The sequence below is a fragment of the Corylus avellana genome, chromosome 3 (assembly GCF_965113065.1).
Source record: "Corylus avellana chromosome 3, dhCorAvel1.hap1.2, whole genome shotgun sequence".
NCBI classification, from domain to species: domain Eukaryota; kingdom Viridiplantae; phylum Streptophyta; class Magnoliopsida; order Fagales; family Betulaceae; genus Corylus; species Corylus avellana.
This window is the reverse complement of record NC_142492.1, coordinates 3,601,977-3,616,484: the sequence shown is the minus strand read 5'-3', so window position 1 is coordinate 3,616,484 and position 14,508 is coordinate 3,601,977. Positions and strand designations below refer to the sequence as shown.

At 33.0% G+C, this 14,508-nt stretch overlaps 1 protein-coding gene across 2 annotated transcripts; it reads right to left on the bottom strand.

The window, feature by feature from the left end:
* Positions 1–7,759: 7,759 nt before the first annotated feature.
* On the bottom strand, positions 7,760–10,143 carry LOC132175987 (basic helix-loop-helix (bHLH) DNA-binding superfamily protein). Of its 2 annotated transcripts, none has more exons than XM_059588086.2 (7): positions 9,741–10,143; positions 9,036–9,636; positions 8,822–8,932; positions 8,627–8,692; positions 8,402–8,467; positions 8,225–8,281; positions 7,760–7,974 (listed from the first exon to the last, which is right to left on the bottom strand). In XM_059588086.2, exons 1-7 carry the CDS (start codon positions 10,034–10,036, stop codon positions 7,825–7,827), a joined length of 1,347 nt encoding a protein of 448 aa, XP_059444069.1. In that variant the 5' UTR covers positions 10,037–10,143; the 3' UTR covers positions 7,760–7,824. The 2 variants fall into 2 exon arrangements, with proteins under 2 accessions (XP_059444069.1, XP_059444070.1); XM_059588087.2 differs by having other exon boundaries at positions 7,925–8,003.
* Between the last annotated feature and the right edge of the window lie 4,365 nt (positions 10,144–14,508).

Below are 14,508 nucleotides of genomic sequence, written 5' to 3'. Positions count from 1 at the left end.
ATATTTATACTTCGACATGATTCAATCTTAACACACGATATTTAAGGTTGACAATTTGTGATACGACTTAACATAAAATTAGTGGGTTAGAGTTGAAGGGCATGACTCATTTAATTAAATGGGTCATGTTAAGGTTGACCTATATAGTCTTATACCCATATCTTAACATGCCTTGAACCCGACACACAAACACGAATTTCCACTGTAGTTCTAGACTTAGCATACCAACATTCTTCTTGTTAGTTTTGGATCCGTCGTCCAACATTTGATTCTGATTGTTTAGGATTGAAAGGGTGCTGAATTTGCCAAAAGATGGCGTATCTTGTGATGGTTATAGAAAGATTTAGAGGTCTACAAGAGGTTCAGTTCCAATTTAGTTTGTTTTGTGGAAGTTGGAAATGCTTTTTTGTATACGTACATTTTCATTGATTTGGTATGCTCTATCCACTAAACGCTAATGATAAATGAATTATGCTAATTCAAAGAAAACATATACGAGATGGACATCATAATGCAAATAAGCATTTATCATATCAATTTATCGATACACGTTTATCAACTTTCCATTTGATATTGGAAAAGGTAAATTTGAGTAATTTGGAAGAAGAACCCTTAAAATTGTCTTCTTTAAAAAAGGTTTTACCCTTCCTTTTTCAGTGTTATGCTTTCAGAGGACTAGAAAGAGGTTCTCTTTATGAATATCTTTAATAGGATATTTTATAATGAAAGTCGTGATTAATTAAACACTTGAGATATCAAATTGGATCAGGAATCAATCTTTATTCTCATCCGTGAGTCTTCCTTGGAAATCAAAATAAAAAAAATAAAAATAAAAAAAGACACTTGCGAGTGTTGCAGTCAGGCAGCTATTCAAGTGGAGGGGAAAGATTCCCATCATCAATAGAATTCGTATTGCTCCACAAATGCCTCACGAATAGACTTTCCAATTTCTTCACGTATTGCTGACGGGACACATGAACTCAATTTCTGCATACATGCGATTCAATGAATATACCTATCTTCTGCACTATTCCATAGTTTTTGGACAGTTATAAGGAACACCCAGAGACCAAATCAGAATTGTTGTTTGCTCATGTTGTTGTGCAGACAAAATCACTCGGAAATTGCGGGTTACAAAATTGGATTGTGGGCTAGAACCTGCACCATTTCCATATTTCTCATTGAATTGGAAAGTCCTTTTTGTTTAAAGTCAACTTTTGTACTCAATCGATGCAATCATGTAGCTTCCACTGATGCCATCAGGAAATACCGTATTCAACTTGTTTTCTCCTTACTCCTTTGCCTGTCATTCTCAAAACACATTCGTAAAATAGGTTTTGATTATCAAACGCTTTAGACGGTGAAAATTACAAGTGTTTTTTAAAGTTCGACTGAATCATAGTCTAATTTAACTTTATTAAGACGTCAATGAAACTCAACTCAAAGTAACCAATATTAATAAGATTGAGAATTCTCATTCCATAAAGTCTAATTACTTAAAAAAAAAAAAAAATTGAGACCAATAAACCACCATAAGGGGCAGACATAGGTATTAGAGTGGGGGGCTAGTGTCCCCTCAAAATTTTTTAAGAATTCCATTTAGATAGCACTTTGATATGAAAGGTTTGCAATATTTCTGTATTCGTCCCCTACAATTTCTATCTTCATCCCCCTTCGCAGACTAACACGCATGCTTTTGAAAATAAATAAATCAATCAAAGTCGTTTTCATTTTGAACTGAAAGAGTGGCGGTGGGTGTGGGTGTGTGTGTGTGTGGAACTTATAATTTGATTTGATTAGAGATTTAACGCCTCTTTTTTTTTTTTTTTTCTTTTAACCTTTTTTTTTTACATTTATCAAGAAGGGGCAAAGCAGGAATTAATGGCTTTGACCTTCCTTTTCATATTTTTACATTCTACTTTTTAAATTTTAAACTCTAACCTATTTTAAAATCTTTTCAAGTCTCCATCTCAAACGAATCAAACGAGCGAGAAATGGTGTGAGAGAGACAGTAATAAATGACAATTTACCATGCACCTCTCGCATTGACAAATGACTTGCGAACACATCCTCAACCTCTATGGCCCAAGCAACTCTCCACACGACTATGTTTCGGCCGAACCGACCTAATTCACTATTTCAAAAACCGTTGGGCCAATGATGCCGAAACAATTGTGCCTCATTCTCTCCATTAAAATCTTAGTACCGTCCCCTCACACATCAAAACCTAATTCTGCCTCATACTACCATCACTAATGATTTGCAATTTTGCAGATCTTCGTTGGAATGCATTGAAAATGTGGAGAAGTCAATTACCAGCACGGAAGATGAGGAGAAAGGAGTGAAATTATATAGAATCTAGGCTCTAGCTAGCCATAATTATTGCACCCCTGAACAGTTGCAAGATTCTATTTCCTCCTCTCTCCTTTTTCCCCATGTCTTCTCAACTATTATTTAAGTCTATTCATGGGCAATTATGTCAACCTAAGATTTTTTTTTTTGAAAAAATTACAGTTTATTCTTCAAAGTGGACAACGTTTTTTAATTTGAACACTAAAATTTCAATTTTTACAATCCACCGCCACAAAGTTCTAATTTTTTTTTCAATTCGACCAATATTATCCCAAAATTTTCATATTGCCCATAATTTTTATTTTATTTTATTTTTATTTTTTATGAAAAAGAAAATTTGGGGTGCAAAAATGGCCAGATGGCCAAAGGGGTGGCTACGGCCACCCGGATTTTTTTAAATTTTTTTTTATAAAAAATAAAAAAAAAAAAAAATTATGGGCAATATGGGAAGTTTTGGATACAATTGGTCAAATTGCAAAAATTTGAAACTTTGGGGGGTGGATTGCAAAAATTGAAATTTTGGTGTTTGAATTAAAAAACACTGTCAATTTTAGCTGGGTAAACTGTAATTTTCCATTTTTCTTTTAAAAAATATACACTTTATTCACTGGATATTTATTTGTTTATTAGTTCATAATTTAAAGTATTCAGATTTTAATTAAGTTGATATTTTTTTTTGAACTTCCTATTCGAGACATGTGATTTACACATGCAAAATTTAACAATTTTAGAACTAAAAAATATATATTAATTAAAGATATGACGAATAATAGAAGAGCACCTACTATTTCCCTAAATTAAATTACAAGTTATTAATTCAAACTCGACCCAAATCAAGGGCAAAGAAAAAGGAATTAACCCACAACCTTTTTTTTTTTCTTTTTTTCTTTTTCTTTTTTTCATTCATAAAATCAAGTCATACATGATACAACTATCAACAATTACAATATCATGAAAGAATATCAAGTACACTTCCATCTCTATAGAATTTAGGAGCACCGCCTTCGCTAACAAATATGCCACCATATTCTATTCCCTTCTTGTATGCACTACTTACTATAACCGGAGACTCTACATTATAATGTTCGTGTCAAACAATAAACAAATCTAAATTTGTTAAAATCAGGGTGAGGGTCGTGACCACCTCCAAAGGCTCTGGGGGTGATACAACCACTCCCATAAATTTTGTGTGGGTGATTGACTACATACTCCCTTACAGTGAAACCAGAGGTTAGATAATTTTTTTTTTAATTTTTTCTTTCTTTTTGGCTAATGTGATAGTGTCACGTCTCACTACCACGTCAGCATTAAGCTAACCGTACTTAAATTGTAGGTACGGTTACCATTTTTCTTTCTTAATTATCACTACTACTCCGGCAGGAAGTGATAGATTTGTCAAGCATGAAGGTTAAAGCATATACATCGATCACCGATAATGGATTTCAAATCGTTTTCAAATGATATTGCTTTTCACATAATTTCTTTTTCTTTTTCAAAAAAGAATTACCTTGGTTACGAAAAAAATTAATGCTTCATATATAGAAAAATAAACATTTTCCAGGGAAGAATGATTCTGATAAAAAGTAATTGGAAATAATTTTATCAACTGAACTTGGTATTAATAGGACTATAAAAAGTAGGAATCATATGTGTAGGGATTGATATTAACGTCTTAGTGAAGACAAATGTAGATAATCACATGAGAGAGGTTATATTAGCATAATGATTATCAAAGCTTAGATGCTTTGATTTCTTTCTTTAATTTCCATTCATTTCTTAATAAAGTATGCTTAATATATAAGCTTAATTAAAATTTAATCTTGTAAAGTACTTATAAATCACTGTAGATGCCTATATGCCGGGGACCAGCGTGAGATATGTTAATTACCAGCTGCTAAAGTCATTAATTAAAGTAGGTATCAAGATATCCCAAGCAATGTAGATTTCTAAATAGATCGATCGATAGAATAAAACAAAGTTATTCATGATTAATCAACCATCTCAAGTATGCCCCTAATTTAGATTTTTTTTTTTTTTTTTTTTTTTCAGGAAATCTAAACAAATAGTTTAAAAATAATAATAATAATAATAATAATAATAATAAAGAATCAGATTTATCTGAGTCTTAAAAATTTAAAATTAAAAAAAAAAAAAAAAAAAAAAACCATGCATCTAGAATATTAATGATAGTCACTTTCCCTGATTTTAGTGTGTGTTTGAATAACTATTTCTTATACGCTTAAGCTTTTGGGATAAATGATGATTTGGATGGCGTTTTGAGTTTGCAATTTGAAAACGTGAATTTTAAAAATACAATTAAACGTTTGGCAAAATCGCAATTTAGCTTTTAAAATTGCACATTTTCAAAAAAGCACATCGTTGCCTGCTTTTTAAAAACGCAATCCCAAACGATCCAGTTTCTATAATTTGGTTTAAAAGCGTACTTTTTGTCTACGCAATCGCAATCCCAAACGCACCCTTAACTTAGTTGTATTAGAGCCCAAGTCCTAAATTCAAATCTTGAATTTACAATTTATTTACATTTTAATTAAATATTACACGTGTTGAGCCTCATTTATTAAGAGAGAGTTTGAACCCGTATGTAAAGGGAGCGTATTAAAATAATATTAATTAAAATTTTTAAATCAATAAATTTTCTATAAACTTAAGTTTTTGAATTGTATTGGAAGAGAAAAGGTATCTCTCCTTTTAATAAAAATATAAAATGAACAAAACAAAGCCTATCCCCTAGCTATCACAACATGATGATTAAGAATAAAAGTGATTTTATCTTGTTATATCTTTTTCATTTTGGCTTGAAGTGTTTTTTCCTTTTAATGAAAAAGAAAGGCAACTATAATTAAGATAATTTTTTGTTGTCCACTTTCTGCAGGGATTGTCCGGGCGAAAGAAGCCGTTGACAAAATTAGGGCAATTCGTTTTAAATATATATTGATTTGTTAATCGAGAATATATACCACGAATGATTAAACCCTTCCTTATATATATTGATTCATCACCTAATCATATGTTAGGAATAACCATAAAATATTTATATATAATTGGTTCTGAAAAATAGAAATAACTTGGAAAAAGAAAAAAAAAATAGAGTTATTATTATTATTATTATTATTATTTTATTTTTTATGTGTGCGTATATACATTTATATTTTTGTATGTATTGATTACCATGCGCACCCTAGCTAGCGCCATAGCTCTAATTTTGGTCATCAGCTTCATTTTGGTAACGAACCAACGTTTGCCAAGTTTTAATTTACTTTTTGTAATCATTTATGAAATCTTATGTTGTACCTACTAATCACCATTTCTAGCCATGGTTAGGGTCAACAATGCTTGACATGATTGGCGAACCCAACATGAAATTAAAATGTCAGGATTTAGTGTAACCCGCATTAACCCGCCTAACTCATATAAGAAAATTATATTCTTACCCTTAAAATTTAAAAACTCTAAGACCATATGAAACCCTTTTATTCTTGCTACGTCATTTTCAAAATTTTAGTTATCTCTCTCCTCTTTGCGATTGATTACGAGTTTACGACCACAACCACAAGCGTGACTGCCACCACCACTACAGTTCAAAGTCTTTTGCCCAACCCTTCAACTCTATCTACTTCTAATTTTGTTAAGAGTAATGCTGCTATTCACATTTATTTATCATATTAATTTCAACTTGGTTGATGATGCGTGATCTAAGTAGCTTCTCATGTCAGTTACTTAAAAAAAATAATACTAATAAAAAGAAAAGTCACTTAAAACATGCCACGTTAGCGGGTGTAAAATTGGTATGATAAATGATTGTGAAGAGTAGCATTATTATTTTGTTAATAACTAAGGTTGATGCTAATTAGTGATCAAGGTTTTATCATGTTATTTGTTGGAATGTAATCATTTTGTTTTTTTATTGCTATATGTTTGTTTATTTAGATAAACTTTATTGGACAGTAATCTTATTTTGGGTGGATATGCACAGAGAAGTTAGGTTATGTTTGCGTCAATATGTATAATTGATATAACTTACGCTTACAATATATGAAATCGTGTTAATCAAGTATTTAGGTCACGTAACTTATTTATATATATTAAATAGGCTTTGAGGTTAACCAAATACGATCTGCTTATGCTAAACGAATTATTATGTGGGCAGTGTCGTGTCACCCGTTTATTTAAATTAATTGTCTCATGTTTTGACTCGATTATTTAAATTTGGCAGAGTTCAAGTTGACACATATAGTTGTATGCTCCTGACTAGACATGACATGAACCAATTCAAATTGCCAACCCTAGCCATGTGGTGTGTGTCGTATAATTGTGAAAAAAAAAGACACACACACATATATATATATATATATATATATATATATATATAAGCGTAGAGAATAACAAAAAAAACAGGAGCTAGCGTATCAAGAAAGAAGTAGAAGAAGAAAAGAAAAGAAAAAAAAAAGCAACGATCTGAAGAGATTCAATGAGGACCATTTGTTCTTCCAAAAGTCCATTGATTAAGGATAAAAAAACTTATGGGGTTTGGCTTCTCTTTACCTTCCAATGGAAGCTCCTCAATGTGACCAGTCGACAAAAAGCACGAAAGCATAACTGATAGTACCCGCATCTGGAAATATATATATATATATATATATATATATATATATATATATATATATTCTTATTAACTTTAAAAATATACATTTTCTAAATTAAAAAATAAAGCAAAATTCTAAAAAGGATGAAGCTGTGGGCCACCCTCTGACTTCCACTAACAATATTCCAAATACATAAACAACTAAAAAGTGAGATTTCTAATCAAATGACATCGATCCCCACACTCACTCCTATTCTATAATTCAATTATTCCTTCATATATATATATATATATATATATATATTTTCTCCTTCCTTTCTCTTAATTAAACTAAAATTAAAGGGTAGTGCCAGCTGAATTAAGTACAAATTAAAAGCTCCTCTATCCAACCTTTTTGTTACTAACAACAAATTTTTCCACTAAAAATTAGTACTTTGAAATTAACTTTCCCTAAATTCAGCAGCTAGCTAGCTGCGCGCTAGGTAGCTGTTGATCATATATATCATTTCTAAAACACCTCTAATTAATCATAATTCTTCAATTATTACAACAATTAATATGCTTCCAATGGTCCCAATATTGGCCAAACCTGCATCATTTTGCCTGTAGCAGCCCCTACAATGGGTTGTCCTTTGCAGGGTCATTTCCTTTTCTTTCTCTTTCACCATCTTCTATCCAATTTCTTTTCCAACCCAATTACTAGTACAATCGTGTGGGCTTCTTCTGTGTCTTCTGCTTTTCTTCTTTTTTCATCTTATCACTCCCAACTTGGCTAGGGTTTTGATAAGACATATATATATATATATATATATATATATATTAGGTACGGATGAATGGGTAGTTTGAGTTTTGACCGCTTCTCTTTCCTTTTATCTGAACGTTCCTCCAAATGTTGGCGTCCAGAAATCCACTGTGGTCTCATGAGTGACAGGAAATGTGCTCGAAACTGGTACCAAACATAATCCTCGGCTTCTTAGATCTTGTTTTGGTCCTTCCGGATCCTTGGATTTCTCTGAAGTCTGCATTAGGAAAATAACAAAATCTTTTCCTATTACCAATTAAGTGAGAAAAATAAACGACATTTACTTTTTTTTTAAGAAAATAATATCCACTTAAGAGTAGGAGAAAATCAAGAGAACACCTACCAATCTCCTATTTCAAAAAAGAAATGAGAGGAGAAATGGAGAGAGAGATTGATGAAGCTTTGGGGCTACGTACATTTGAAAGAAACATGATAAGAAATAATGAACAAAATGGTTGTCATTGTACCTGCTGGTGTTGTATGGGAGCTCCAGTACTACTTTTCATGTATGGGGTGCTTAAGACCTAATATATTATTAAAAAACAAAAAAACATAAATGAGAAACAGATGAAACATGGGAATCCTCTTATGATTAGTAATTAATAAGAATCTGACAATGTAAGAAGATGCTATATGGGACTTACACTAAGTTGTTCATGGAGGAACTTGATGTATTCAATGGCTTCAGAAAGCACTGAGGCTGTATCAGTCTGACACAAAATAACATGGGGGGTTGTTTAAGAGATGCATCGAAATATACCCATCAAAGTAATGCGCAGTAGCTTTTGATGTATTCAGAAAGAAAATGATCACTCACTCTACTCTTTGCGAAGAAAGTAAAGGGGAGATTGATGAATTCAGAAGCTTACCTTTCCGAAAGGTGATACCAATTGTTGGAGTGCAGTGATTCTGTCCCCCATCTTCTCTTTCCTCACCTAAGGCCAAAGCTAACAAAATTCTCATCTATGTATATATGAATTAATAGGCGTGATGATCAATCAAAACCCAAAAAGCTTAAAGCTTAAAGCTTCCTCTTGTCAAAAGCCTTATTGCATTTATTGTACCTTAAAAGCTGGTAAAGGCGACGGCGTTTCAGTACTCCGTGGCCTTTTAGACGTAGCTTCGCTGCCACTTTTCTTCACCGCCGTCGCCGAGTCCCGAACTTCGGATATGTTCTAACACATAGAAATACAGTATTTAGTTGAGACGAGGTTTTCAAAAACCCTAATCGTGATGAATATACAAATATTGCTTGTCTTCTCAGGAATTTCATCGTACCTTTGGTTTTTCATCAAAGCTTGGCGTGGTGAACTGGGGTTGATGGGATGGGAAGAAGGTCGACCGGACATCTTTCATGGCGGCAGCTTCCGACGCGTTCCAAAACAGGGCGTTGTTGGAGAAATGCAAATGGCTCTGGGGTTGCTGTTTTGGAGGAGAAGTTCTCAGAAACTGAGGAACCTTGGACCAAGAAGGCAATAATTCGCTAGAATTCACGCCGTAGCTGGCCGGATATGGAAAATTCATTGCCTGCTGATGAGGCTGACTATCCGGACCCAATAGTCCTTGCAATATAGTTGAAGGGCTTCCGTACAAAGCTGAATCCATCGGAAAACTAGACGACATGCCTTGACATGTCACCGTGCTATCGCCGGAACTATATTGAGGACTAAACGGCGGTTGATCTAATGAAAAGCCACGATTAAGTTGCTTAAACTCGTTCGCGGCGGACTCGCCGCCACTCATCCCACCGGAAAACAATTTTTCCCTCCATTGAACTTGAGAAGATCCGATCCCAGCTTCTTGCTGAAAGTTGGTGCCGGCCGAGTTCAAGTTCTCTTGAAGCATCGAACGAAAACCGCCGTCACCCTTTTCACCACGGCTGTTGTATATATATTAAAAAAAAAAAATCAATTTCACATCTTAATTTGGATAGAAAAAATTAAAGAAAAAGAGATCGAGGTTGATTCTTTGTTTTGCACTTACAGCAAAGCTTGGTTCCAATCCATGGCTTGCGTTGAAAGGCCTAAACCCATCATATGCAAGCCGGAATCGGCGGCGCCGGCTGATTGGTCATGCCCTTGCAGCTTCTGGGTGTCCTGTAAAACGACCGAACTAACCGAAACCGACAGGGAATCCATGGTGGTTCTTGCTTTGATATCCGCCATGTCAGTCGGCCATTCAAAATTATTGAGTCCCAAAGAAGACGAAGATGTGCCGCTCTCGAACCTGCTTCTCGATGAATCCCACCAGTTCCCGCTTGTGTTAAACTCATCAGCCATGCTTTCTTTCTTTCTTTCTTTCTTTCTTTCTTTTACCTTGGAAATACTATTCTTGCTTTCTCTGTTAGCTCGTGGCTTCTGAAGTTCTGATTCTTCCTCAACCTCTCTTTGAGCTTTTATGGTTTGATAAAATGAATGAAAACGGTCCGCTGCATCACAATATATTTATACTGCCAGATTAAACCCGTTTGGCGTGGCGTAGGATTAATGGGAACAAGTTATTAGCCCGTTTGAGGTTGACATTTGAAGGAGTGATTAGACAATATATATGAAGGTCATTTTGGATTTGAATTTCGTTTTTCCTTTTCCTTTTTTTCTTCTTCTATGTTTTTGGGTTGTCTCCTTTTGGTTCAATTAATAATGATTGAAAATAGGATGGTCCTGCTATGCCCAATAAGGTTATGCCAGGTTGGCCTTTCCAAGGGTATATATAAATTCTCAAATTTTCACACTAATTAATCTGTTATATAATATGAACATATATATATTATATATATATTAATATATCTAATATATGTAAACATGAGCGTAGATTCCAATGTTACATATATATATATATGAATCATCATGTAAAAGCATTATAATGTTCTGGTGACACATGTACAGTTGCATATATATATATATATATAATGATGATGGTATAATTCAAAGGATGAATTATTTCTGCCATGGTTGGCTGCACCCTGCAGCCTGCAGGTTGCCCCAGTACATGCGGCTTCTTGCAAAGTACAGATAACATGAATTTTCAACATCTGTACAATCAAACTTAATGTGTTTTATGTATAAATACAAATGATCTCATGCACGATACTAGGAAACAATAACGATATATACTAATTAATTAATAATAGCTCAGGAAAATATATATAAAACGATGATAATTAATAGTAATTTCAAAAAACTCTGGTTTAATTACTCTCAAATATTACACGAGTCTATAGGATTTTGTTTCACGTCATTACGTCATGCATGTATTTTGGAATAATAATTACCATGGAAACTATGAGCTTAATTATTTCACCAGAATCTACATATCAATTAACAATATCCCCCATCACTAAACTTTGTACATGTAATAAAAAAATCTCTTAGAAGCTTCAAAAAAAAAAATATATATATATATATGACCGATACAACTTTTAAAATATATTTTTCATTTTTTAATTGTGATGTGACATAAAAGTGAAAATAGTTAAATATTTTGTATTTTGAGCGTTGTTTGTTAATTAATACTTATGTTTTTTTTTATTTTTTTATTTTATCAAAAAGCCACAAAACTACGTGCACTAGAAAACATTGCCAAATGAGATCGAGGTCTCTTAGAAAGAGGAGAGAAATACAATCGTTAACTTTGCATAAAATTAGGTTCCTAATGAAACAAGGCACATGAATGCAAGAACAAACACAAAATAATTAGGTTCCCAATGAAAATGACACATGGATGCAAAAACAAACATATAACGTGCTTCAACTAGTGGCCACATGATCAGCTTTACTCCATATATTAGTTTGCTTCAAAATGGATGCAGGAGTCGTGACTGATGTTAAGTTGTCCAAAGCTGATTTAATGGTGTTTAAATATCTTTACAAAGAAGATCAATACACACGAATGGCAAGAATCAACATAATTACTTATAGAGTAACATACTGTTCACGCGTATGTTACTGTATAAGTAACATACGTGTGAACAGTATGATACTTATAGTAACATAATATTGTTTACGCGTTGCTATTCACACTTGAACAATATGTTAATTACTATGTATTCACGCGTCGCTATTCACGCGTTTTATACTTATAGTAACATAATATTGTTCACGTGTTGCTATTCACACCAGAACAATATGTTAATTACTATATATTCACGCATCGTTATTCACGCGTGAACAGTACATGTTACTATATATTGTGAATAGCGACGCGTGAATAGTATATGTTACTATATATTCACGCGCCGCTATTCACGCAACGTGTAAACAGTATATTACTATATATTCACGCGTCGTTTTTCACACGTGAATAGTAACATTATTTAAACGTTTCTATTTTATAAATATTGACGTTTGAATAGTAAAACTCCACACTATTATGAACATTACTAATTGAACTTCTTTTTTTTTTTAGTAATATTACTAATTGAACTTCTTTTTTTTTTTAGTAATATTACCACTCTTAAAAGTAAAAGACAGACTCTTCTCCATTTCTACTTTCTTCATCTTGCTCACTTACCCTTATAGCTAGCCTCCAACCATCAGTTTTTGTTTACTGTATGATCTTACGTTAAAGAAATCCTAGTTCTATTCAGTATCAAATATCTACCGCACGCAAATGACATCAAATATCATCCTCTTAACTATAAGAAAAATATCTTCTTTTATTATTATTATTAATGTAGGCCAAGAAGATCACTACTTGATCGAACAACCCTGCTTACCTTGAGAGGTGATTTATAGATTGCGGCTAGGATTTTCTTTTCACAAATTTTATTAGGCTTAATTAGCTCGTTTTTAATTAAGGCTACTTTTAAGGTTTTGCATTGTAGCCTATAAAAGCCTTTCTCTTAGACTTTTTCTAATTTAGCCCTCAATAAAATTTCAAAATATCTTTCTTCAGAAACTTCACTTACTCACCCAATTATCAGTGTTTTTGCAATCATAACCTCAAACTTTTAATTTTTGCAATATCAGTATATTCTAAGAAGTTTTCCCTTTCAATTTCACCATTTTTTGTTTTTTTGTTAAAATGCGGGTGAAGATCATTACTTGTGATCATATTATATGTTATTACTTATTAGGATTAGGGTTTTTCATTATAGCTTATAATTAAAAAGCTTTCTCTTATACTATTTGTAATTAATTCAGTAATTATCAATAAAATTTCAAAAGAGTTTTCTTAATTTGTTTTGAACCCCCATGCCCTTCCACTGCATCATTTACTTTTTTCTATTTCCAAAGTGGGAGACAACATTAATCTACGATTTCTACTTTTTAGTCAGGTCTTATTTTTAGGCACCAATTTCACAAGAAAGCTCAATATATAGGAGACACCAAAGTTTTTCTACGAGGAATAATATTAATATGAATTTGAAAATATGTTTTGTCTTCATTTGGAAAGAATAAAGTTGTCCACCTCAACCTTCACCAATTTCAGAAAATGGGATGATCACCTGAAGAAGGCAGTTGACAATCAATCAACTGGATCAGCACATATCAAAAAACACATATATAGTGGGAGCGTCAAAATTGTCGTACCAATTAAAGTCGTAGTAGCGTAAATTGTGACTTGGAAGGCAACCCATCCTCGAAAAGACTTGTCCCATTGAGCAAATCTACTCGTTAATTATTAATAATGTCTCTTTTGTTTTTTGTTTTATTTACCTCACTAATCACAGTTTAGGTTGGAGTTTTTCTAATTATTCAAACTATTTATCAATATTGTCGGAAACGTGGATTTGAAATGTTTGTGTCCTAATATTATAAGTTGCATTTCCTCAGTCAACGACAAGTTGGCGTTGACATCAACAATATATTCTCTAGTGATGAAGATAGTTTATAGCCAACTTAATTTCCCCTTAATTATTATTTATGTAAGAGCTAGAAACCAGAACCAAGATTTATAGTAAAAAATATCTAAGATATTTACCAAATTAATTAGGGTCCTAAATCATACATCAAGCCAAGTTCCTCCACCCCCAAAAAAAAAGATTTTTTTTTTTAAATTTTTTTTTACATGTCCACACAACGGAAAGGAGATTCGAATTAGTGATCTCTGTTTCATGAGGCGTGGTTTATAGCCAATTAAACTACTCCTTAAGGACGTCCAAAAAAAGATTTTTTTTGGTTGGTTTTCAAGTCTTTTTTCTTTTCTTGTAAGAGGCGGTGCAATTTATTCATCCAAAAATTAATATTGAGCTACGTGCTATAATTAGTTGGCAAAAAAAATAAAAAAATAAAAAAATAAAGAGAGAATAAAAAGCGTGCTAATTTTAATTTTGACTTTGGAGTCATGCTTATAGGATTTACGACTTTCAGACAGAAGAGTCAACGAGGTGGGTCCACACGGCGTGCACGCGTGCGACGACAGGTGGGGTCCACTTCTTTCCGGCCTCCCTAGGAGTCAGAGCCCCGAAAGTGACTTATTATTGCATATTCTCCCGTCCTAATCATTTGCCATTCTACCCTACCCACCCGGCCCCCATCATCTTCTTCCTTCTTCATCCCCTCTTAATTTCCTCTGATTTTATTGTTTATTATTATTACTATTATTATTTTTTTCTTCTGGATGAATCTTAAGAGTTTAAGCAACTCAGACAGAAGAGAGAGAGAAAAAAAGATTTCCATGTAGTGAGAGAAAAAGGAGTGGGGGTGGTTGACAAGTGAAGGGTCAAACAAGGATACATATATAGCATTCCTATTTGGAGAAACAGTAATTACATGTAGGAATTTTGATGAAATCATTCTCTTGTATTGGG

What these genes read in the sequence shown, in the direction of transcription:
- LOC132175987 (XM_059588086.2), bottom strand. Translation starts at nt 10,036, where the DNA reads ATGGCTGATGAGTTTAACACAAGCGGGAACTGGTGGGATTCATCGAGA. An exon ending in GATTGGAACCAAGCTTTGCT is followed by an intron (nt 9,637 to 9,740) that starts GTAAGTGCAAAA and finishes TATATACAACAG; the next exon opens with CCGTGGTGAAAAGGGTGACG. An exon ending in CTCCCATACAACACCAGCAG is followed by an intron (nt 7,975 to 8,224) that starts GTACAATGACAA and finishes TTCCTAATGCAG; the next exon opens with ACTTCAGAGAAATCCAAGGA.